Below are 25,582 nucleotides of genomic sequence, written 5' to 3' on the forward strand. Positions count from 1 at the left end.
GCCCGAGAACCCTGCCTCAACTGAATAAATGAATTCTGGTACCAAAACCGAAGTACACAAATAATTGAACCATTCATACCCAAACGTGCCAGAGAAAACCATGCCTGAGAGTGAAAAACAGTAGCGAAAGGTTTAGATAGGTCTAACGCACAAAAGTGAACTTCCGTTTTTAAACGATGTGCTTCTTGTAACACTTTTGTAAGTATACGGTGGGCATGCTGGCATCCTATACGCGACTTAAAACCGAACTGATTTGCGTCATAATCCACCTTATCTTGAATAAAGTGACTCTTAAAAAGTGAACTACATCTTTCAATTTCCAATCAAATGAGCCCTCTCTGAAGTTTACATGAGCAACCCTTCTATAAGAACCATATATGCCCCCTAGAGCATAACTTACAACGCCTACCACCGGATCCAGGGGATTGTGTTGACCACTTTTCGCTGTATGATCTTTGAATTGTTTTTAACAAAATGACTATCTAAAAATTTTGATCGGATATATTTGGGGAAAAATAATCGTGAGGGGGGGGGGCTAGTTACCCTCTAATCTCTTTTACTCTTAAAAATTAAACTACAACTTTCAATTTCCAATGAAATGACCCCTCTCTGAAGTTTATATGAGCATACCTTCTATAAGAACCATATATACCCCTAGGGCATAACTTACAACGCCTGCCCCTGGGTCCTGGAGGATTGTGTTGACCCCAGAGTTTACGTTGCATGATCTTTGAATTGTTTTTAAAAAAATGGCTATCTCAAAATTTTTATCGGATGCATTTGGGAAAAAAGACATTGAGGGGGGGGGCTAGTTGTCCTCCAATCTCTTTTGACTCTTCAAGAGTCAACTAGAACTTTCAATTTCCAATCAAATGAGCCCTCTCTTAGGTTTATACGAGCATCCCTTCTATAAGAACCATGCATGTCCTCAGAGCATAATTTACAACGCCTGACCCCAGGTCCTGGTTCAAAGCTTCGGCCATTATGGAGAACAATATTCTTCAACTGGTTAATGAGCTTGGTATTTCAAATTTCTTTTCTGCTCAAATATAATGGACACATAAAATTACAGGCAGGACACTTAAAATTTAAAAAAGGATGCACATACTTATGGTTGAACTAGGTAATGTTAAATGATGTTAATTACTTTCTATTTTAATTTGGGATTAAATTGATTTCTCATTCTTATATTAAGGTCAACACCACTAGAAAGAGGGTCCTAAAAGCCAGTTTCCATTTGGCAGATTCTGCCATCTTGCAGAAAAAGCAACGTCGAAGGTTGCAGTATCTGCAAATTGCTAATATGGAGCCGGAATAGAAGTCTATATTGAAATAAAATTTGCAGATTGGCGCTGCAGATTTGCGGAATCTGCCAAATGGAGACTGGCTTTAAGCCTTTAAAAGTAAAAGATGCTCAAAGCTATGCTAAAAAAGAACCTTTGACTGGAATCAATTTCCAGGGAAGAACCTCACCAAAAAACGAAGAAGCCAGGTTAAAATTTGCAAACAATGAAGATTTTGGGAAGGGGTGACTCAGAGGTACTTTGAGTACGTTCGTAATTTTTCAGACAACCAAAAAGGGTAATTTTTCAGCCAACCATGCTTCATTCATAAAATGTGACTTTTTAAAAAAAGTTTGATTACAAAACTATCCAGTTGGATTAAACACAGTTTTTCACCTGGTTTCCTGTTTGATCACTCTAAAGACCATTTAAGACATCTTCACCAACAGAAAAATCCATTTCTAAATTGCAGAAATTTTTTTTATGCATAACACTTTCATATATGCATGTTGGAATTAGCACTTAAGTGGCTTGGATCAGAAATGTTTTCTTATATGTATGCAATCTAAAGGGTTTTTCACCTGTACGCCCTCATTGGATCAAAAAGCCTGATTCAAAAAACCTTTTCTCATATATATTACACTAAAAGAATTTTTCACTTGTGTGCACTTGTTTATGCCTGATCAAAAATCCCGACTCAGCAAAGCTTTTCTTACAAATATCACACTGGAAGGATTTTTCACCTGTATGAACTCGTTTATGTCTAATCAAACTTCCCAACTGAGCAAAGGTTTTCTTACATATATCACACTGGAAAGGTTTTTCCCCTGTATGAACTCGTTTATGTCTAATCAAACTTCCCAACTGAGCAAAGGTTTTCTCACATATATCACATCGGAAGGGTTTTTCACCTGTATGAACTCGTTTATGACTAGTCAAATTTTCCGACCGAGAAAAAACTCTATTACATATATCACACTGAAAAGGTTTTTCCCCTGTATGTAATCGTTTATGTGTAGTCAAATATCCAGATTGAGCAAAGCTTTTCTTACATATATCACACTGGAAGGATTTTTCACCTGTATGAACTCGTTTATGTCTAGTCAAACTTCCCGAGCGAGCAAAAGTTTTTTTAAATATATCACACTGAAAGGGCTTTTCACCTGTATGCACTCGTTTATGAATAGTCAAATGTCCCAAATCAGCAAAAGATCTCTTACATATGTTACATCGGAAGGGTTTTTCACCTGTGTGCACCCGTTTATGTACAGTCAGGTTTTCCAACCGAGCAAAATCTCTATTACATATATCACACTGAAAACATTTTTCACCTCTATGTATTCTTTGATGCCTTTTACAATCACCCGATCCAGAAAAGCTTTTCTCAAATATATTATATTCAAATGATTTCACTCTTTTATGTTTGCTTAGATGCATTTTCAGTGTACGTTTATTGAAAAATCTTTTTTTGCATATACTGCAATCATGGTATGTTCTAATCTTCTTGTTGGGCGAGCGGCGATTCAAAAGATTTCCTTTATCGTTGTGGCCTGTTACTCTAGAATTCAACTCAAGTGAACTTAAACTGATAGTTGTGGACAATTCCTGCGAAGTAACTTGAGAGATACCACCCTGTAATACTGTTTCAGAATTGTTTTCTGAAAAATGGCCTAGTAAAATTAAATGTTCTTTCATGTTATAGATATAGTCTTGCAAACAAATTGAACATCTTCTTGTTTCTCCCATTTGATGCTCCAAAAAATGAGCCACAAAGCTTCTATAATCTCTAACTACAGCAGGACAGATATCACATTCTATCGGTGAAAGTTCTTCACAGCCAGTGTCTATATGAAGTTCTAATATCAGAGATGAATTCTCTGTCTTTCCGCAGAAGTTGCAACGCAAGAGATTCGGTTGAGTTTCCCCACCAATGCCACAAATAGTTGAATTCATTACTTCTGAAATTAGGGGATAAAAAAAAATAAATGTCAATATAACAGCTAAGAGTATTACGTAAATATATTATATTGAGAAACATTGGATGATTGGAATTTATACTTAAAAAATCTGTTTCATTTCATAGAAATAATAAAAAATAATATTTAAAATTCAACCCAGAGAAAAATATAACAGTTAAAATACTTAAAAGATTTTACAATCATAAGGATTTAAAGAAAGTAGTATATACTAATATACACTTTATAATGTATATAAGTATACACTTAACGGTATAGACACCTAACTTATATAGGATACACTTAATACTTAAAGTCAAACAAAATATTATGCACTTAGATGCATTTGATAGCCGATTCTCATTTTTATTTCTCATAGATGAGAGAATTCTTTCTTTATCCCTTCCTTCCTTGTTCTCTTAGAATTTGTTTTATCTCAATTTAAGTTTTAGTTTCTTTCTTTTCTTTATCTGTTTGTTCCCTATTTCATTATACAACTGAATATCTTTACACAACAACAGAGCATTATTTAGGGGGGGGGGGTTGCAAGCACCTCAGAAGATAGACCGGGGGGGGAGTAAAAGCCAAAAAGGCGAAATAATAAACAAAGAAAACTTCCGAGAAAGAGAACTACATTTTTGTTTAATTTAAATTTAACGCTTAAGTAGCTCAGTGCTAGTAAAAGAGGCAAATAAAAGCTTTTCTACGAGCTAAAACCTCACCGTAATTAGTGTTGTGGCTTCGATAAGATATTTATTTCAAAAAGATCACTATCACAAGCCCACAAAGGGCCGAATTCGGACTTCGGAGTCGACAATATAAATGGTTGCACTATAACTGGCAAAAATACAAAAAAAAACAACAAGGAAATAGAAAAATCATAATGAACAATCATTTAACAGTCAATAATTAAAACTGTAAAAAGTCAATTAAAAAGTTAAAAAAATAAAAACTGGTCAAACTAAACTTACACAAATACAAATCAGAAAAAGAATTAGAACGGACATAAAAAAAGGGGGGGGGAATAAGCGAATATACACAAAAAAAAGCGAGACCTAAATACATATAAAATAAAAGGGACACTAAGAAAGTGTCAATAATTCAACTACAGTAAGTCAATAAAAGAGTTAAAAAATAAAAACTGGTCAAGAAAGGGGGGGGGGTGACAAAAATAAAAAAATACCCCCCCCCCCCAAAAAAAAAGAACTAAAAATAAATATATAAAAATTAAAGGGGGAACTGAAAAAAAGGGGGGACAAGCAAATGAGTGCAAGAACCTGGGCAGCACCATCAGCTAACACAAAAAAGAGGGGAAAAAAAGAAGGTATTGGGACATTTTATTCATTTTTTCTGTAATAAAGGGGGACAAAAGTTCTTTCGTATCTAGAAGTAACGCAGCAAATGGGGGACAATACAGGGATTGGCTCAGAAACAGCTCGAGGCGGCCATAATCTGGATGGGGAGTGACGTTTGGGGAAAATACTTGCCGTCCGAGGGTTTGTTATGGTATTTTTTGCAAAACGGAGTCACAAATTATTTCTTCGTCTCTCGAGGGTCTCTAGTTCTGAAATATTTAACAAATGCAAATATGGTACCCTGCTCTCTTCAAAAATAGTTCTTAGAACTCTCTTTTGGACATTTTCAATTTTTTTGTGTTGCTTCATTTGAGAGGCCAAGGTGCTACACAGGACAAGCACACTCTAATATGGGACGCATAAAAGAAATGTATACTTGTGGTGAATGTGATTGGGGGCAACTAAATTTATTTAAAAGTTTAAGGAGGGAAAGCGAGGAGTTCGCTTGTCATTTATCATTTATTTATAGGTATCATTTATAGGGCATCCCATTTCAAATTGGAAGAAATTGTAACACCAAGGAGTTCAAGAGATGTGACAGAGGTTTCAGGAGGAATAGGAGCAAGAAAAAGGGGAGGAGATTTAAGGAAACTTACTGAGACTATTGCGGATTTAGAAGGATTAACTGTCATGTCAAGGGAAGAGGCCTCACAGGCAATATCTTGGAGTATGCCCATTGGGTTGTTAACCATGTTTTATGACACATCTCTAAAACTGTCAAGTCATCGACAAATTTCCACCTATTGTCATAAAGGGTTGAAAGGCTGTTAATCATAAGAGAAAAAAAGAGAGGGCCTAAAATAGTCCCCTGAGGAATGCCATTAAATATGGAGAGATGATCTGAGAAAACAATTTAGATATTTAACTGCTTGAGATCTATTAAAGAGAAAAGAGGCAACGAGCTTAACAAGGAAAGTTTCAATTTGGAATTCATTTATGAGTTTATCTATGAGCAAATTGTGGTTAATCAAATCGAAATCTTTTTGAAGATCAATAGAAATCAGATTAAGCCAAGTATTAGGTTTTTCAAGTAATTTATCAATGGTATCAACAAGATGGATCAGGTAATGAGAGGTTGACGTGGATTTGAGATTACCAAACTGTCTAAGATCAATGAGGGGGAGGACTTTCATCTTAAGCCAGTCTGCGAGAAAATTTTCATACAATTTTCAAAAAATTGAGGTAAGGGTAATAGGACGAATGCGCCATCAAAGCCAGGCTTCCCATTTTTCTTTTTGATTGGGGTAATAAAGCCTTGTTTCCAATATTGAGGAAACTGTCCAGATTCGGTAATCTCATTTAACAGGGTGGATAGGGGTTTTGAGAGGTAATCACTGTAAGCCTTAATCAGAGGCATAGAAATATCTAAAGGGCAAATACTTGATTGCTTTAGTTTTTCAATTTTTTTTACAACTTCAAGTGGAGAAATATGTTGGAGTGAAATAGGATCAGGAATATCTGGAAATGCGTAAGATAGTGGTGGGAGAATCTGGAAAATAGAAGCCTGAAACTCATTGAGGTCATGAGCTGTGGTCTTTGGAGGTTCATTCATATTAAAATTTAGTTGTTCTTGACTCTTGCCGGTAAGTTTTTTTAATTTCAGAGTACTAGTTCTTTGGTTTATCATGGCGCAAGCTTTTAATTTTGTTTTTATAGTAGGCTCGGGCAACTTTTCTAATTTGACTTTTTAATTCCTTCCTTAATTTATTTGCTTCAGCTAAATTACCCCTTTTAAATAAGCTTATTTTCGTGCGGATTAACATTTTTTTGTGATTATTTATGTAAGGTTTATCACTGGAGCATTTTCTGATTTTTTTTTTTGTCTTTTATTAATTTACAGATAACGGTAATAAGGATACTTTATTTTAGGGCATTATCATTAATAATGAATATATTAATAAAAAATACAACAAGCTCGTTTACAACAAACTTTTATACTTCTTACTTTAATAGGCTTCAGCCATCCCTGCATCCTTGATTTATTTGAAATTTGAAGAGATTCACGTTAACAAGGATAAGCTGTTCTCGTTTTCTTGTAAGGAAAGGAGAGAGAATAAGGAGGCAAATAATGATGGAAAGAATAAAAAGGAAAATAGAGGAAATGAAAATGCTAAGAAGAGTTGGGTATGACTATAGACTCTTCTAGCAATCTTGTTCATGAATTAAGAAATTTTGTGACTTATTCTCCGTCATTTGGTCTCCGCGTGCTACTTAAGATACAGATATCTTATGAGTGCTGCTTCCCCTTTTATAGTAAGGATCCACCTGAGCCTTAAGCATGTAAACCCCACCTGACTCTTAAACCCGATGCCTTCTCAAGACCAGAACTTAATTTTCACTTTACAGAAAGGAAATTCTAAATGTTTTACTTTTTTAACTTTAATAAATAAAAATTATCAAAACTTTAAGGAATAAATATCTATATATGTATTTTAAAATGACAATACATAGTCATTTTTTTTCTGTCCAAAGTTAAGAGCCAGTTATTCCTGTTTAGGAACCATACAGTTGGTCAAAATATTTGTTTGAGTACAGGGATGTCTTAGCCTATACACTAGGGCCACATCTGACCCCACTAGGAAGAAGGGGGATGAAAATTCTTTTTGGCATCAATCATTATACTTTTATCGCACTTAACGGATAATTTACAGCAAAATTCTAGTTGGAGGCTTCTTCTAATATTGAAAAGTAAATAAGTTAGGAGAATGAAACTTCCAGGGATAAATTCAGAGCCTAAAGTATACAATAGGAAGGTGTTTTCAAGCTCTTATCTCTACTCCTTCCTTATTTTTAAGGCTTTGAAAATACTTTGGAAGACTGGTCTATACATTCCTTAATCGCTGAAAGATTGATATTTTCCTTAATTTTGTTTTGATTCAGCTTTTCTTTGATTCTAAGTTTAGACAACACAACTCAGATGATTTTAGTTGGATTTTAAGCCACATTGGGATTCTTTTTTCTAATTTAAGACAGTTTTGTTGGTATATATGGAGCAGCTTCAACTTATTTTCTTGCAATGTCAATATTAAGCATTTTTGGACCCATGAAAATAATAGGTTTTTTTTTTCTATGGTTTTTGGGTACAAAAAGGTTAAAAGACTTTCGACAGTGATATTTTTTTACATTTAGGTACCATGATTGTTTTAAATGGCCTAACAGGATAAGAAGAAACCATGGCTGAATTGTTTTGAATTCTTAGATTTATAATGAACTATTAAGTTTGAAATCAATGTTTAAACCCATTTTTTTTTTATGTTCAAAAATTATGGCAAGAAATTATTATTTTCAGGGTTCCTAAAAGGACTTAAAATCAAATTTGCAAAAAAAGCCCATCTCTCTTTTCAGAAAGAGCCTAAAAAATGGTATCAAGTGGTATATTCACTTTAATCGTAGGTCTATTATATAAACTGCTTCATATTTACTGGTTGTTGAACTTATTTAAAACATTACAAATTAGGATTTAGCCATGTTATGAGGCTCAATACAATTACATTGGGACTTGTGTGGGCTCTAGATCTAGTGCTAAGCTTTTCATTTTTATAACACAAATTTTGTGCTATTATTAAAGTTTGATGCCCTAATGCTCCTAGGACATCGAGAGAGGGCTCATTTGAACAATAATTAAAAGTTCTATTGCCCTTTTTAAGTGACCAAAAAGATTGGAGGGCAACTAGCCAGCATCCCAAATCCCATTTTCTCCAAAATACTTTAATAAAAATCTTTAGATAACCATTTTGTTCAGCAAGGCTGAAATATTCCAAAACTATGCGTTTGAAAATAACAAAACCCTGCGAAGCCCCTTGGTATAGTTCTTCAAATTATAAAATTTGCCCATTGTTTATGTGCAGTATTTGTGATTGGGAAGTATATACATTTTTCGGGAGGAGATTTATGCTTGAAGTGGTTTTTTTTGTAGATTTTGTTCCTGGAGAGGGAAATTTCCAAGAGAAATTTTATAATAAGGGGATTTGACATTTGAAAATCTTTTTCTTTGTTTTACTTTCTCTTTACTGGCTTTATTTTGCACGTGAAAATGTTCAGGGGGAATTTTCCATGGAAAATTTTGGCGTGACTTGATTTCCTTGAAAAAAATTCCATGGAAGGGGGGATTTCTAAAGTTATCGGAAAGACGATTACAGCTTAAAGTCTGTTTTCAAATGAAAATATGCTGAGGATAATTTAAAAGACTATAAACACTAGACACTATTTTATAGTATATGACACTCACTCTTCCCTCTCACCCTCATCACATGGTAGGTATTTTTGGACCGTCCCAGTGAGATTCAATGGAAGGGGGGGTTTCTGAAGTGATCGGAAAGACGATTAGAGCTTAAAGTCTGTTTTCAACTGAAAATATGCTGAGGATAATGAAAAAGAAAATAGACACCGGCCACAATTTCAAAGTATCTGCCTCTCCCTCCTCCCTCTAAATCCCCCCCCCCCCAAAAAAAAAAAAATCCTGTAAACTTTGTATAAGCAAATATTTGTAAACAACTGACAAGGCCCAACCAGTAGCCATTTTACCATGTTTACCATGGACGTTCAGGTTATCCTGAAATGCTTGGACATCTCAGCTATGCTGAAAAGAGTTGTTTTTGTCACTTAAGAAGCGCATTATAACTTTTAAATTCTGTTTTAGTGACTCCTCTCTGGATATTTTATGAACATTGGTTCTATACACTTAACTCGTGGGAACAAAAAAAGCACGCCTCCGAGATCTTCATTTGACAAAAATATGAAAATAAAAAAAAGGCAGCTAAATTGGAATAACAGTCGTTTGCGATGCATTAAAATTCTTTAGTCTAAAGATTGAAGGGCAGACGGATGGGTAACCTCTCTTATGTGTCGAATATTTCTTTTTAATTTGAAGTTTCGCACTTCATATAGAAGGAGTCATCGTATAACTTCAAAGGGGGCTCATTTGAAAGGGGCCAAACTTTTTCCACTGATACAATCATAGGAAAATACATACAAAACGTAATAACATAAATTAATAAATAGATTGTAAACGAGTAATGCTTGGATTAAACATGAATATCAATATTAAAACAAACAAAAATATTTTGCTATTGAAGTAAGAAAGAAACTTAAAACGAACATAAATTAAATAAAAAATAAATGCAACCATACAATGAATATTTATGATTGATAAATAAATATTAAAACGAGTGAGATATAAATTGATATGCAATTCAAGCTTGAAACGAACAAAAATCACTACAACCCAGAGTTTGAGTATCGCCTCCTCCTCTCACTGTAAGTCTAAAACCTACGGCGTCATACACCGAGAGACATTTGTACGTCTCTTTGCTTAGGGCAGCTTGGTTCTGCCTTCAGTCGTAAGTATTAGTAGTCTAGATAGGGTTAAGAATTTACTTTTTTGATTCAAATTCTAGTCATTGTTATCTTATCAAGTTAATCCCGGAACTCTTAATTTTTTGCCTTGATCACTGATAGATGTGAGGCCAAATTCCCGAGACTCAGGTGCAAGTTTACATGGTACCGAAATGCTGGGAAAAGTAGTCGTCGGACCCTCTTCAAGTTTGAGAAACAAAAAAGGGTCTAAAATGTCAACCTGCTTCTTAATGTCACTTGGTAAAGCATTTTCAACTTCTAAAAACATCATTAAAACATATATAAAAGAAGTTTGACAAAAATGGATATACATTTTACGAAAATAAAATTCAGTAAATTAAGACAAAGATGTAGTAAAAAAAAAGTGATGCGTATAGAACACCTTCTTCTTAAAAAAAAAATTGATTAGTCATTCAAATAAGCTTCCTACAAACTTGATATGGCAAAATGTCCAATGAAACCTTATATGTCCTGGGGCCTAAATTACACTCCTTACCCTTGCCCACGGGTTATGGGGATTATATAAACTACAAAGGCATTATGACATTATCTTTGGGCTTTTTGAGCACAATGGATATGTCAAATGTGCGATCAGAGGCATTTGGGGAAAATAATACGTGGAGGGGGGGGGGCAACTTAAGATTCATTTTTGACTCTTAAAATAGAGAACTAGAAACTTTCAATTCCCGATCAAATGATCTTCCTTCAAGGTTTATACGACCATCCCGTTCCATAAAACCTTATATGCCCCAGGAGAATAACTTAAAACCCTTGACACTGTAAAGGTCTGTGTAAAATTTGGCTATCTCACATTTTGGTCAAATGAATTTGTAGACAAGAGAGCGTGGATGGGGGGGGGTAAGATTGTCCCTCCAATTCCTTCGCTATTAAGAACGAAAATATAAATTTAAATGTCCAATCGACTGAGCCCCCTCCAAAGGTACGACCACCCCATCTATAAAATCCTTGTATGCCCCCAGGACAGAGTATCTTATCTTTCAACTATCTTTAACATAATGGGTATCTCAAACTTTTTATGGGATATAATCGGGGGAAAGAGGGCATTGGGGTAGGCAAGTTGCCCTCCGAACAATTCTCACTCTTAATACGGACACTAAAACTTTCTATTTTCAATCGAACAAGCACCCTCCAAAGTTTATATGACCACCACACCCAAAAAAAATTACATGTCCCAAGGTATAACCTTCAGCATGTGCCCCCAGGCACTGGAGGGGTTGTGTTGCCCTTGGACTTTTTTTCTAATCTTTGAACTATCTTTAACAAAATGGGCTATCTATCTTTAACATAATAATACAATATGCATAAAAAAAATTTCAAGGCTATAAAATCTTCCTCTTTTTCAAGATACTTTCCATCATGCTTACATGTCGTTTATTTACAGACTATCAAGTGAGACCTCAAGATAGTTATGCAAAGCTAAAAACACACGGAACATGCAAAGTGAACACGAAATCCTTTCTGCTAAGAAAAAACCTATCTGTTTGCAAGTGGAGGAGTTAGGATTGTTTGTTTACTCCTGCATTTTAAGACGATTTTACGAATCCAAGAATTATTTCGGGAGGGGATTCCAAACATAGTGTTCTCTTTCTCCTAGACCCAACCCCGGTCGATACTGTATAGTAATCATTTACCAGGTCTAGCAATAGTGCTTTATTTCTGACATTATTCCCCTACAAAAATATGCAAACTTGGGAATTTCGATCTTTTGAATATGATAATCAGACTGTACTGTGAGTTGTGTCTCAAACCAAGAGACATTTGTACGTCTTTTGGCTTAGGGCAGCTTGGTTCTGCCTTCAGTCGTAAGTAGTAGTATTCTAGTTAGAGTTAAGATTTTACTTTTTTAATTCACATTTTAGCAATTGTTATTCTATTTAGTTGATCCCAGAACTCTGAAATGGTTACCTTCATCCCAGATAGATGTGGAGCCAAATTTCTGAGACTCAGGTTCAAATTTACATGACAAAGAAATGCTGGGAAAGGTGCTCAACTGACCATCTTCAAGTTTGGGAAACATTAAAGGGTCCAAAATGTCAACCTGCTTCTTAATGTCACTTGGTAAAGCATCATCAACTTCTGAAAACATGAATTAAAAGAGATGTAAAATAATTTCGACAAAAAGAGTATTTAGTAAATTTAGGCAAAGATGTAGTTCCAAAAAATAATGTGATATGAATAGAACACCTTGTCCTATAAAAAAATTTTATATAATGAGATTCTCAAAAAATTAGAAAACAGAGGCTCCAGTTAGTCATGTAAGTGGGGCTCTGGCACAACATCCACGAAAGCGCAATAACATTTCCATTAAAAAAACTTCGTAAGAAAAAGTTGCACTTTATTTTTATAAATTCATTACTTCTATAAATCGAGAACATGTATAATTCTTTGTTTAAGTTGTGAGATTTTAAGAACAAAAGCAGATATCTTGATCAGTATTAAAGTTACAAGTGTCGGCCCAAGGCATTAAGGCAGAAAAATTATAATTTGTTCAAGTATAAAAACGCAGCATATTAAAGATCGCAAATTGGCTTCGAATTTATAAATATTAGCCAACAACCCATTTGACATAAATGCAAATGTTTCACTTTTTGTATGATTTGTGTTTCATTCAGGGTCTAAAGAACAGCTTATAGGGCTATCACCACTCAAATATAACACCCATGAGAAGGTGTCGCAAGTGCTGTAATTGAATGTATAGATAAGCATCATAATTCCGTCGATAAAAATTCTACTGATTTCAACAGACGGGGCCAAAACTATGACAAAAGTAAGAAAAAGGGTTTGTTGCTATTTTAGAAGAAAATCTAATTTAGAAGAAAGAAAGAAGAAATGTATTAGTCTGAAAAGAGAAAGTCTAATGTTTAGTCTGAAAAGAGAAAGTGAAACAAACAGAAAGAATTTTGAATCAGTATTCTGACAACATGCACCAGTGTAAAAGATTCCCTGGCAAGTCCACTCTCCTAAAACGCTCTCTACCCAAAAAAAATTATCTCAGTGAGTAATTTTTGAATTTTGATCAGACTACTTTAGGTATAAAAGAGCGTTCTAATTTTTGATGAAGTGAGCCCTCTCGCAATATTCTATGAATATTCATGCTATAATATCACCCCTGGAAAAAAAACAGACAACCGTGATATTTCTTCTGGCAAAAAAAAAATATACAAATATCACATGTTTGCAGATGGGACCTCGAAACCTCAACAGTAGGGTTTTCTAACACGTGAATCATATGGCGTGACTTTTATTGAGCTGTCATGACATTTAGGGGTTACTTATTAGGAATCAACATAATAAGCCAATTCTTTTGACACTCGAAACCTCTACACTAGGGTTTTCTAACACGCTGAATCATAATGGCGTGACTTTTTTTCATTATAAATAGTCAAAATAGAAAATATGATTTGTAGGCCCAGCTTTTTGAATTTTTTTTTTTCAGGAGTTTTGTAACACTGACAGTTTCCATATAGACAAATCTGTTGTAACTTTTGTTCAGGCATTTCCGTGTCTGATACGCTTACTTTTTAACTTGTTGACCTGTCTTATGTTTAATATTGTATTGCTAAATCATGAAATATTATTCATTTATCAGCAATGGTGGAGAGCAAGTTTAAGACCCCACTCTTTTAACGGCAAGGTGGAAATCTTCCGTAACCCCCTTCTCATCCTAACCATTTAACTTTTTACCTCCAATCAAGTCCTCCACCCAGCCTGCTGTTCGACAAAGCAACATGCCTAAAGAATTTTTGTCCACAGAATCTACTCTTGTTCCGTCACCACACCCTCATAGACTATTTTAATCCAATTGAACCGTCCCCGAAATCCTCTTGCTTGTTTCGGGGGGTAACTGCTGGGGGTTTATTTCCAGGGGTATTCTTGTTCGGGGGGGAGTTGCCGGGAGGTTAAGGTAAAAGTTGACCAAACCCGAGGTGCTATGAGAATTAAATCGAGTAGATATTATGGCTGCTACAGAATCAGAGTCCTATACCCCAAGAACCCATCACTTGTCAGAGTTTTCAGTCTATTAAGTGCCGTCCAGAGATCACCAAGTCGGAAATAAGGTGGTAATGTCAACTTTTTTGGTGTTTTTTACTAAGAGTAATCTTTACCCAAATATTACTTCTACCCTTAGTTTATCTGAGTATTATTAAATGCTTTGGCTAAATATTAAGCTGTAAGTATTCCGTCATCCCTTTAATATCATTACAACAGCCGTCTTCTATTACTTGCTCATTCAAAATATTGATGTATAAATCCTTTTAGGGATTGTAATTAAGTGCTGATTATGTAATTTCTAAGTATCCTAATATCGAACTTTTTTCAGTAGGTAACGTCTAAATATATAAAAATATTTAGAAAAGTGTTCCAGATACAAACTATACATTAATGAACCCATAAAAACACTAATTAGAATTAAATTAAATATTGTCTAGATGAAGAATGATAAACTGGATGACGCTATAACGTCAAAATTTTAAAAGAGAAACAATTCCTTTGAACATCTAAACATTCATCTGAAAAAGAGTAAATTTGAGGAAACTAAAAGAAAAATAATTTAATTCTTAAAAAGAAGAACAAATGTATATTTTGATACAAAAAAACCGAGATTTTATTTATTTATTTTAAACACAGTTGAAGATACTTCATTAGACAGATACTAGAGGGCAAGAAACGGTTTAGGACTCTGAACCTGCGGAGTGATTTATTTCTTGATATTTATTATTCAAATAAGTATAAACTTATATATCGTAAACTAAGATTTGTTCAACATTATTTGTTTTGCTGTTAGCTCTTACAGCACTATAAGTTTATAGGAGCACTGTCACTAGAACAGCTCATTGTGCCATTTGTATTTTTCTTATTTTGGAAACAAGTTATCATAATCAATGTGTTCAGATAGAACTCCAAGCTAATTAAACTAGATTATATAGTCTTATAATAGTTAATATTTTTTGTGCGTGTTCTTACTGATTGCCTTCCGAAAACAAGGTCAAATCATTAGTGGCAGCACAAACCGATTTGAAGCAACAATCTGTGAAAACATATTTCTTTTCCGGGATCCTCCTTCAACTAAAAATAAAATTCATACAAACATTAAAATATAAAAAAAACTAGCCCCCTCCCCACCGCAAAAAAGACAAATATAAACATTAAATATTTTTATTGTAAGATTTTTTGTGGGCTATCCACTCCTCCTATACAACCAAAAAAAACAAGTGATTCACCTGCCTAGAAATCTAACAAAACCAACATATTCAATCTGAAAACTTAAACAATCTAAGGTCATGCTACCATTAGAACCAGCAAATGTTAAGCTTCATCATCAAAAGATGTAGAGCCGTATTCTTAGAAGTCAGATTCCAGTTTACATTGTCCTAGGATATTCTACAAAAATTCCAAGGAGACATCTTTAATTTTAGGAGGTATTAAAGAGTTTAAGAAGTGCCACTAGACCTCACTGTCACTTGGTAAAGCATTTTAAACTTGTAAAATAAACTAAAGACAAAAGGGACATAATACACGTTCATCAATGAGGCTTATTTATGGATGCCAACTACTTTCCATTTTATAATTCATTAGTAAAGAGGAGGTATAATTATACTTCAAAGGATGGAAATGAGAGGCTAACAATTTAAAAATCTAAATCCCATTTGCCAGAATAGGTGAAAATTATTGAAATGCTAAGTTTTTATGGTTGTATAATCTGCAGTTAAAAGTGAAAAAAATATGATGATGTCAGGCTTAGTTCAGTACTGTAGAAATCAAAGTTAAAACTTACTGATGTTAAAAAAATATCTGGTTTCATTTATATCCAAATTCCTTTTTTTAATAATAATACTCAATTATCATAGGTAGAACCAGGAAACAGAAAACCGGGGACCAATTCCATATAAAAACTGGTTCAACCAAAACAATTAATTTTAGAATATCAAGTAGAGATTATCTCACCCTCAGCAACCGAAGAAGTGTCAAATATCGGAGAGTGAGGCGCTCCTAATTTTTTTTCAGCCATTGAGTACAAACAATTGAGTCGCTAAAAAGGTGATGTAAAGTGATGTTATTTTACTGGATTGCTTTATATTATTAAAATGAATTTATTGAAACAAATGAATTAAAATAAATAGAGTAAAATTGGACAGAAAACTAGAAATTTTAATACCAATGACACCCAAATCTATTAGTAAAAGTAACCTCCCCTAGTATTTTCTCTAGAGACACAACGGAACCCATGTGATCACAGTAATTTCTAGTACTGGGATGTTGTTATGCTGTTACAAACGAGACAAAAGATTTTCTTCAACAAATTTTGAATTCATAAAATGTTTTTTTATGAACAGGAAAAGAACTTTTTTTTCGTAAAATTATCATCATTATCATTACTACTTATCCTCACAACAGTAAAATCATGAGGTCCTAATAATGAGCTCTTAATAATTTGTCAACCAAACTTAATGCAACTTAAAAATTAAAATGCAAGCCCAAAACACAGTTATGCAAAGTTATGCAAAGAATACTGCATTGCAACTTTTATTTTATGTCTAATGTAGTATCCTTTAACATAATTTCTCCTTTATTCCCTAGTGTTGTGTTTGTGATTACTATTGCCTATTGTTGTCTTCTGTTTTTTTCTGCCAACCAAAGTTCAATCGGAAACACTCAGAATTGACATTTAAGAGACACGATATCATCTGGTATAAACACAAAACTAAATCTGATCCTTAATTGAAAAATAAGGTTCTCATAATGACCTTAGCTCTGGCAGTACTTTCTATTGAGCATGCAAGTCTGAGGAACTCAAGTTAGTAGTCCTGTGAACATTCATTATTTGTTTTTAAAATTTTATACTCAGAGACTATAAATTATGTTTGTATGTATTTTAACTTAAAAAAAAAACAACTAATTTTGTGCTCTTTGATTGTGAAGGTTAGAAAAATTTGAAAATAAATATAAAGTTTTTTTTGCATTTTTAAACTTAAGATAACAAGATAGAAGAACAAGAATGAAATTTTTTCCTTCTATATTGTTATCATGGTTGCAGCGGCAGCTGCAACCTAGTAAAGAGCAAACCACAGCCCATAGTAATCAAAAGTTGAAAAACGCGTTTTCGAAAAAACTGTCTAGTGAAAAAGAATTAAAATTTGACACTGAATCCGGAATGGTAACTATTTTTTCGGTTAATCTTAAAAGTAAAAGCTTATTGCGAAAAGAAATTTATGGTAATTTCGAAAACAGTCACAAACCCCTCAACACTGGTGCCAGATCAAGATGAAAAATGTACCATTAGAATCAACGTGGTCAAAACCGTGAGCAGAGACATTACAGCTCTTTTCCCCGAACGACAAGTAAAATAACTTTTTTGCGTGAGTAGCACTGATCTGTATCCCGTTTTTTTTTGGTTTTTTTTTCTTTTTTCAACAGGTATAGTGGGCTGCTAAAGTTTCATAGAGAGATTCTTAATGGCTCATTAAAAAGCAGTTTCTCATATCTACGTGATTTTTATAAATTCCGTCATATGCAAGCTCCATATGGCACTTTTTGTGTTATTTCTAAAAGGGTCTCACTGTAAATAGGCTATATCAATCAACATGGTTTGAACTTAAAGTGTAGTTTGAAGTTTCTTGAATATCATTTTAAATTTGATTATAGGACCAGAGAAAGGGACTTGTATTCAAAGATTCCTATTCCTGTGTTCATGCCTGAGAATGAGGTTGAAATTAAAAACGATTTCTTCGTACAGTTCATAGCATATATACTTACTTTATTTTCAATTTCCTTAGCTAAAACGTCTAGCGAATTAAAATCACCTTGGTGGACTGGGATGAAAAAGTTGCGAGCCACGGCTAATTAATATAAAAGTCAAAAGAGATAGTCTGAGCAACACGCAAAGCTGGCATAAGTCTTTTATCAGAATTGTATAAAAATGATGTCATTACACTTATTGATATATAGTCTATCATCCATCCTGGGGCAGAACTAAGGTTGATAGGCATGGAGTAAGGGTAATTCAAATAGTATATCAGTTTTGTGAGCCATTTGAAGGCGATTGGAGACCAGAAATAAAAAGTTTTCTAAAATTCTTTATTCTATGCTCAGTCCTTCAAATAACTGAGATTGTTCATTTTATATATGAGTTTTTCCAACTGGGAAAGCCCACTAGCATTGCAATGGGGATGACTGAGATCATTAATGAAAAAGAATGTTCACTGGACTTCTGTTTAAAACGGGGGATAGCTGCTCCCTCGCCTTCTTCTGTGTTAAGTATTGCTTAGGGTGAGAACAAAAGCACAAGACAAGCATAAACTTCTCGAATTACAACTTAATTATATTATGTTATTTTCCAGGAAATTAGAAAACAGGGATTATGAAACTTATTTACCAATGTTTCATTAGTTATAAGATTTTGTTTAAATTGGTCCAATTTTTGGCTATCATATCAACACTACTAGACAACGCCATATGTTTAATCAATAATACTTGGCTCCTACTAGCGGACTGTTCAACTTGAATGGGCGGTAGCTTTCATTGAAAATGGCAGGATGACATCGCCAAGTGCTACTTTAGAAAATAATTAAAAACACGATATATTCAGAGACGTAATAATATGAGCTTTCTTTGCTCCAGCAAGTAGAATACTATGAGCAAACATTAAAAACGTAACAAAAATTATTACTTCACAGCCTATTTAATATATTTTAATATAACTAGTACAAATAAACCAACTAATTATGTTTCCCTATGCTTTTATGATTAAACTAACATCCTTTAAACAGCTCTCTATTGTTATGGTAGCCTTCTAGTTTCTGCTAGTCAGTAGGTGATTTATAAAGTCCTCTCTTCATTATGGTATTTTCAGGGGAAGTCAGCCTCAGAAGAACAGCTTTTTGTTAATCAAAAAACAAACGTTCCTGAAAAACATGTATTGTTTTGCAAAGGATGGATGATGAACTTTATGTTATAGACTGAAAGTTTTTCGCAGCTGTCAAGGTTGTTTGCAGTATTTTCTAGGTGTCTTATCTCTTCTAGATCAGAGATGATTAGAAATTACATTAAAATTACGCTTTCAGCTGAATCCGAGGAAAGCCATCAAAACTTAAAACGAACAAGCAATTCTCAGTATAAATAAGAAGGATCATGATAGTGTTGTTGCACCATTAAATTTTAATCAAAAACGAACAAAGATTAATTTAAAAAAACAAAGTTTTTCCGAGGGAAGTAAAGAACAAAGTTGAAACTTAAATTGACAAAAATTATTACTTCACAGCCTATTTAATATATATTAATATAACTAGTACAAATAAACCAACTAATTATGTTTCCCCATGCTTTTATGATTATACAAAACTAGCACTTTACTGAAAACACAAAAGTCAAGTATAAAAAACAGGAGTATTGATTTAAGAGTCAAATGTGAGTATGTAGCCTGACAACATTAAACAAATCTATAAAGCTTTTTATAGTCTTACACCAGTTGTGACATTAGTAGTATACAATTAAAATAAATTCTAAAAGCTAGTCAATAGTCCTAATACTATAATGATGGCATTAATTCAAACTTTTGTACAAACTAATCATGACATGTCCTTTTAAGAACCAAAACGACAGCCAGTCATTGAACAGAGCCATTGTGCAGAAGTGATACCAAATTAAATGTAAAAAAAATAAAGAAAATCCTAAAATGGATTGTTGCTTTATCTTAATATGGATTGATCCTAAAAGGGATTGATAATATTTTGATTCTATAAAAAGTTTCCTTAATTGGTTTGTTTTTACTGTACCAAAACTCCTGTATTATTTTGTGTTTTCAGTAAAGCGCTAGTTTTGTATAATCCTAAAAGCATAGGGAAACATAATTAGTTGGTTTATTTGTACTAGTCATATTAATATATATTAAATAGGCTGTGAAGTAATAATTTTTGTCCATTTTAAGTTTCAACTTTGCTCTTTACTTCCCTCAGAAAAACTTTGTTTTTTTAAATTAATCAGTAAAAACAGTAATTATATAACATACCATTCTTAATATCAGCAGTTTCAGATGGAGTGATATTTTCGGCCATATTTGGAATTAGATGTGAGTCAATCAACAGATTCGTCCAATACACTTAAAGTCTCTTATCAGATGTAGAATACTATTAACAACACTTGAGATTAGTCCTCCCTTTTACACAGCAGATCAAAAGCAAAAGGTCCCTAGAAATTAGGCAATCTATAATAACTGATGTTGTAAACTGTAAAGCAAAATTTATATTAATAAAGAAAAAGGATGAGGTTCAACAGTCCAAATCATTAGATTAATATTCGCTTTTCATTTTGTATTATTAAAGAGAGGTAGATATATAAAGGTTTAATAAAATTTAACTGTATTTCTATATTTTAATTACAAAAAAAACTTTTAAATTAAAATAGTAGAATAATAGTTCTTTGCAGCTTGGAAAATTTTGAGCAATAGAAGATTGATGGTTCAAGAATAATGTTTTCAATTTCACTCTAGCTATTTATAAGGCCCACTACAAATTTACCATGAAATTTACCCACCCCCTAATATGCAAATATATACCCTGAATTGTTGACGGAAAAGTTTTTAATCACAAAATTCAATTCTATTTTTGTCAAAAGCATTTGAAAAATTGAAACGGTAGAAAAACGGTTTGAATTGAAAATCAAGTATTTTACAGGTCAGGTTAGGTTAGATAAAGAGATATTTATTGGCAAAAAGACTATCATAAACCCTATAGGGCCAAATTTGAAATTCTTGGTAAAAAAAAAAATACAATAGCAAAATAATACATCAACCACATATAGTTACCACTGTAACAAAACACAACAGGTAATGGTCAGAAAATATAAAATACACAGGTCATAAATATAGGTCATAATTATAAAACATTTTATACTGTACGTCATACTGTAAAAAGATAAAAAGAATGACAAGTAAAATAACCAAATTTTCAAAAATTAAAAAATAATATATACTAAAACAATTTAAATAATTTCTTAGACCACACTGCTTTTCCATTAAAAACAAAAAAAAATTTTTAAACACGAAAAACGGTTTTTAATTTTATAACAAGCAGTTAAATAAAAAAAAATTATTTTTTCAAAAAAGCTACTAATTTTTCGGCACAAAATCGGTTTTAATTTATAAAAGTAAAAAAATAAATAAATAAATAAAGCAAAAAAAAAAAAAAAATTAAATTACATTAAAAAAAAACAAACTAAAAACATAAAGAGAACAAAAAGCAAAAACGAAAGAAAAATGTAAATAAATAAGAACAAAACTCACATATTAATTAAAAACTTCCATGCACTGAATGTCTTTCAACTGGCCTCCTCTCAGTATATAAATGGAAATATATTAAATAAACACTTCCATGTACTGAATGTCTATATTGATTCTACTTGCCTCCTCCCAGTATATAAATTGAAATATATTAATTAAACACTTCCATGCACTGAATGTCTTTCAACTGGCCTCCTCTCAGTATATAAATGGAAATATATTAAATAAACACTTCCATGTACTGAATGTCTATATTGATTCTACTTGCCTCCTCCCAGTATATAAATTGAAATATATTAATTAAACACTTCCATGCACTGAATGTCTTTCAACTGGCCTCCTCTCAGTATATAAATGGAAATATATTAAATAAACACTTCCATGTACTGAATGTCTATATTGATTCTACTCGACTCCACCCAGTATATAAATTGAAATATATTAATTAAACACTTCCATGCACTGAATGTCTTTCAACTGGCCTCCTCTCAGTATATAAATGGAAATATATTAAATAAACACTTCCATGTACTGAATGTCTATATTGATTCTACTCGCCTCCTCCCAGTATATCTATTGCTTTATTTTTTTATTATTTTTTGTTCCGTTGAGAAAGGCTCCCGGATGTGGGGCCGAAATATTCGGAGCTTTTGTGCATAATTAATTGTTTTGTAGTTCACTGCTTGTTAGAAAATTAAAACCCGTTTTTCGTGTTTAAAAATTTTTTTTTTTTTTTAAAACAATTTAAATTTTTCGTAAAGTTATGGGTCATGATTTTATCTGTAAAAAAGGGAATAAAAGTTTTTTTTAATAACGTAAGGTAGAAGAGAGTATGGGAGAAAGGAAGGGGATGGCTTGGGATACTATACGGGGGTGGCAATTTCTTATGGGTGAGTGGTGGCTAGGCAAGAGATTTTTAGTATAGCGGTTTATTTGTGCTGACTTCCCAAAACAGAGGCACAGATTTTTTCTTCTGGACTCGAGGGTATCAAGTTTTGAAGTTCTAAGGAGGTAGGAATATAGGACCTTGCCTTCTTTATAGATAATCCTCAGGGCTCTTTTTTGAATATTTTTAATTTTTTTGGTTGCTTCAATTGAGAGGCCCAGATGCCAGACAGGACACTCGTACTTGACCAAAGGACGTACAAAAGAAATATATTACTTTAGTAACTGAGATGGGGGGCAACTAAATTTATTCAGAAGATTCAGAAGAAAAAATGACAAGTTTGCTTCATGGAAGATGTTATTTACATGGGTGTCCCACTTCAAATCAGAAGATATGGTAACACCTAGGAGTTTAAAGGAAGCAGCTGAAAGCTCAGGAGGAATAGGATGACGGAAAAGAGGAGGGAACTTGTGGAAACTGAGAGATACTATGGTGGATTTAAAAAGATTAACCATCATATCAAGAGAAGAAGCCTTGTTTGCAATGTCATGGAGGATACCCATTGGATTGCTATAAATATTTTATAGTGTATTACAGGTAATTTATTGGTATAAAAAAAAATAAATGAATAAATAAAAAAAAAACTGTCTTCCTAATTTAGTAACTGAGATCTTGAACCTTACTCATCCATCCAATCACCTAGGACAAAACAGTACATCCAACCCAATAGTCCAAAAATCACGTCCAAAATAGAGCAAAATCAGCATTAATAAGTGTAAATCATTTTCCCAAAACCAAGCCATAACACCTTACGTCTACAAAATTTAATATTCCCCAAGTAATCACCACAGATCAGGGATCCTCAGAGGATAAGTCATTGCCTATACAGGTTTTGGTGCTTAAATTTCCTTACCCAGGAAAATCAGCACGCCTGCCATAGAACCATATGGCATACCCCTATGTAGTGTCACCTGTGGAATATCTATGAACAAAACAATACCCAAAACTATAAAAATATACCCAAAATATTTTCAAAGCTTCCTTCACCACAGCTCACCTAGAACTGAATCAAAGTAAAAACTTCCCACCTCTGAAAAAATAACCTTTCAGCCAGTTTACCTCCCATAAGTGCATAGCCCCAACTGTCAACCGAAGCCTTTTCACTTTCAAGTCCAATTTTTACAAACTAATTTCAAACTAGCTTCCATAACCCAGCACCTGCTTGTGTTGAAACAAACACTAAATTCCAAAATTATAAAGGGAAGAGAGAAAAAAACATCCAACCAGCTAACTCAGACTATCATTCAAAATATCTTTATAGTTTAATTATACTTAATTAAAAGTTGATTATATTAAAAACTAATCTTTTACATTGCCAAGCAAGTTTATTGGTGGAAAAACCTCTTACAATTAACTTATGACAGTTGGACTTCTACTTTTAAAATCAATGTATTTAGTACAAATTTGTGCATATTTAAATTGTTGGGAAAAATACAATGAATATGTTATATTTGAATGAATATTACTTTTAGGAAATGGAAAATTAACTATTTCAAAATTAAAATCATATATTTTATTATATTATTTAAAAGCTAATGCATTATTAGGTGTAACATTAATGTCTAAATCTAGAAAATGGTCATAATCGTCTTTGCTATTGCTAGATTCCAGCTTTAACCCTGGTGGGTCTATCTTATTCAAAATATCAAAAAATTTTGAAAAGTTTATCTTAAGTAGGTCATAAAAATATCTTTTATTATTTGAATGCAATTATTTTATATTACTTAGATTTTTTAATAATTTATAAATTGATATTCAGAATGGCTAAAAAAAAGGTCCGCTGTAACTAGACCATCCTTAACCTCTACAGAAATAACACATCTCTGCAGCTGTTAGGTTGTCAACAAATTTCTACCTATCAGGGTAATCCATTAAAAAGCTGTTGATCATGACAAAAAACATGAGGGGGCCAAGAACCGTATCTTAGAGAGTACCATTATAAATACAAAGGTGGCTGGAGTAGCAATTTAGATATTTGACTGCCTGTGATCTGTTTGAAAGAAATGAGGCAACAAGCTTGACTAAAAATGTTACAATCTAGAATTCTTTGATATGTTTTTCTATTAAGATATTATGGTTAACCAGGTCAAAAGCCTTTAGTAGGTCAACATAAATTAGGTTTAGCCAGCTGTTTGGTCTCTCAAGTAGTCTCCCCATGGAGTCAACAAGGTGGATGAGGTTGATGTAGATTTAAGATTTCCAAACTGTCTAGGATCAACAAGGGGATGAGCTTGGTCCCTGAGCCAGTCAGCAAGAAAGCTTTCATATAATTTTGAAAAAATAGAAGTCAAAGAGACAAGACAAATACCATCAAAGCCAGGCTTACCATTTTTCTTTTTTATTGGAGTTATGAAGCCTTGTTTCCAAGCAGAGGGAACAGTCCAAATTGAGTGCATTGATTGAAAAGAATGGAAAGGGGCTTTGAGAGGTAATCACTAAAGGCTTTAATAAGTAGGACAGGAATATCCAGTGGGTAATCTTTTTTACCACATCAAATGGGGAAATTTTACGGAAATTAAAGGGGGTTCTAACACTAGGAGTTTCATAAGATAGAGGAGGGAGACTTTGGACAATTGAAGCAAGGAACTTGTTCAGATGTTTTGCTGTTGTCTTTGGAGGTTCCTCTAAATTAAAGTTTAGTGGCTCTGGTCTCTTGCTGGCAAGTATTTTGATTTGGGAATACCAATTTTTGGGTTTATCCTGGCATAGGTCTTTAACTTTATTTTTATCACAAGATCTGGCAAATTTTCTAATTTGTTTTTTAAGTATTTTCTTCAATTAATTGCTACCACTAGTTTACCTCTTTTAAATAAGTTCCATTTTTTCTGTATTAGCACTATAATATGATCATTTATATAGGGTTTATCATTAGAGCATTTTGTTAACTTTTTTTCAGGAAAATGAGCCATATAATTGTCATTCAGTTTTTGTGGAAAGTAAGGATTCATCAAGATTACTTATATCATTAATGTTGGACAAAAATTCCTTTGACCGCCAAGAGCCAAGTGAAAAAAGACCAGAATCACTGAGGGAACGGTAAGATCTACTTGTGGTTATGAACAGGTGTAGGCAAGACGAGGAAGGGAATAAAAGTAAAGAGCAATGGTAATTACCAACTAATAGAGGCAGTGCTTGGGGGGGTCTGTAAAACTTATTCATATGAGAACAAGAGACGTATTTCCTCTTGTTGTCAGGACTTTAACTAATTATTTAATATTAAGACAGGTACAAATAGAGTCTACCATGAGGTCATTTGCTCCACCTAGCAAAAAAAAAATACCAGTATTTGAATAAAAAAAAGTCAGCATTAGTCTGAAATTGCTGTATAAATTTATGTTTTTGATCAATATTTTGGTTTGGGAAATAACAAAAACTGCTGCTTCTATTATATT

General features: G+C 33.1%; 1 protein-coding gene across 1 annotated transcript in view; it reads right to left on the reverse strand.

Moving 5' to 3' along the window:
- Positions 1–620: 620 nt before the first annotated feature.
- LOC148947338 (uncharacterized) overlaps positions 621–25,582 on the reverse strand; it is a 28,501-nt gene continuing 3,539 nt past the window's right edge. The window contains exons 2-5 of the mRNA XM_089097383.1: positions 19,976–20,154; positions 11,875–12,045; positions 10,036–10,206; positions 621–3,241 (exon numbers count right to left, since the gene is read on the reverse strand). Of these exons, the coding sequence (XP_088953509.1) occupies positions 1,926–3,241; positions 10,036–10,206; positions 11,875–12,045; positions 19,976–20,021 (1,704 nt within the window). The 5' untranslated portion in view covers positions 20,022–20,154 and the 3' untranslated portion in view covers positions 621–1,925. The remainder of the gene's footprint in view (positions 3,242–10,035; positions 10,207–11,874; positions 12,046–19,975; positions 20,155–25,582) is intronic.

The sequence above is a fragment of the Artemia sp. Qi Xiang Cuo genome, chromosome 11, assembly GCF_049724085.1.
Source record: "Artemia sp. Qi Xiang Cuo chromosome 11, ASM4972408v1, whole genome shotgun sequence".
Lineage (NCBI taxonomy): Eukaryota > Metazoa > Arthropoda > Branchiopoda > Anostraca > Artemiidae > Artemia > Artemia sp. Qi Xiang Cuo.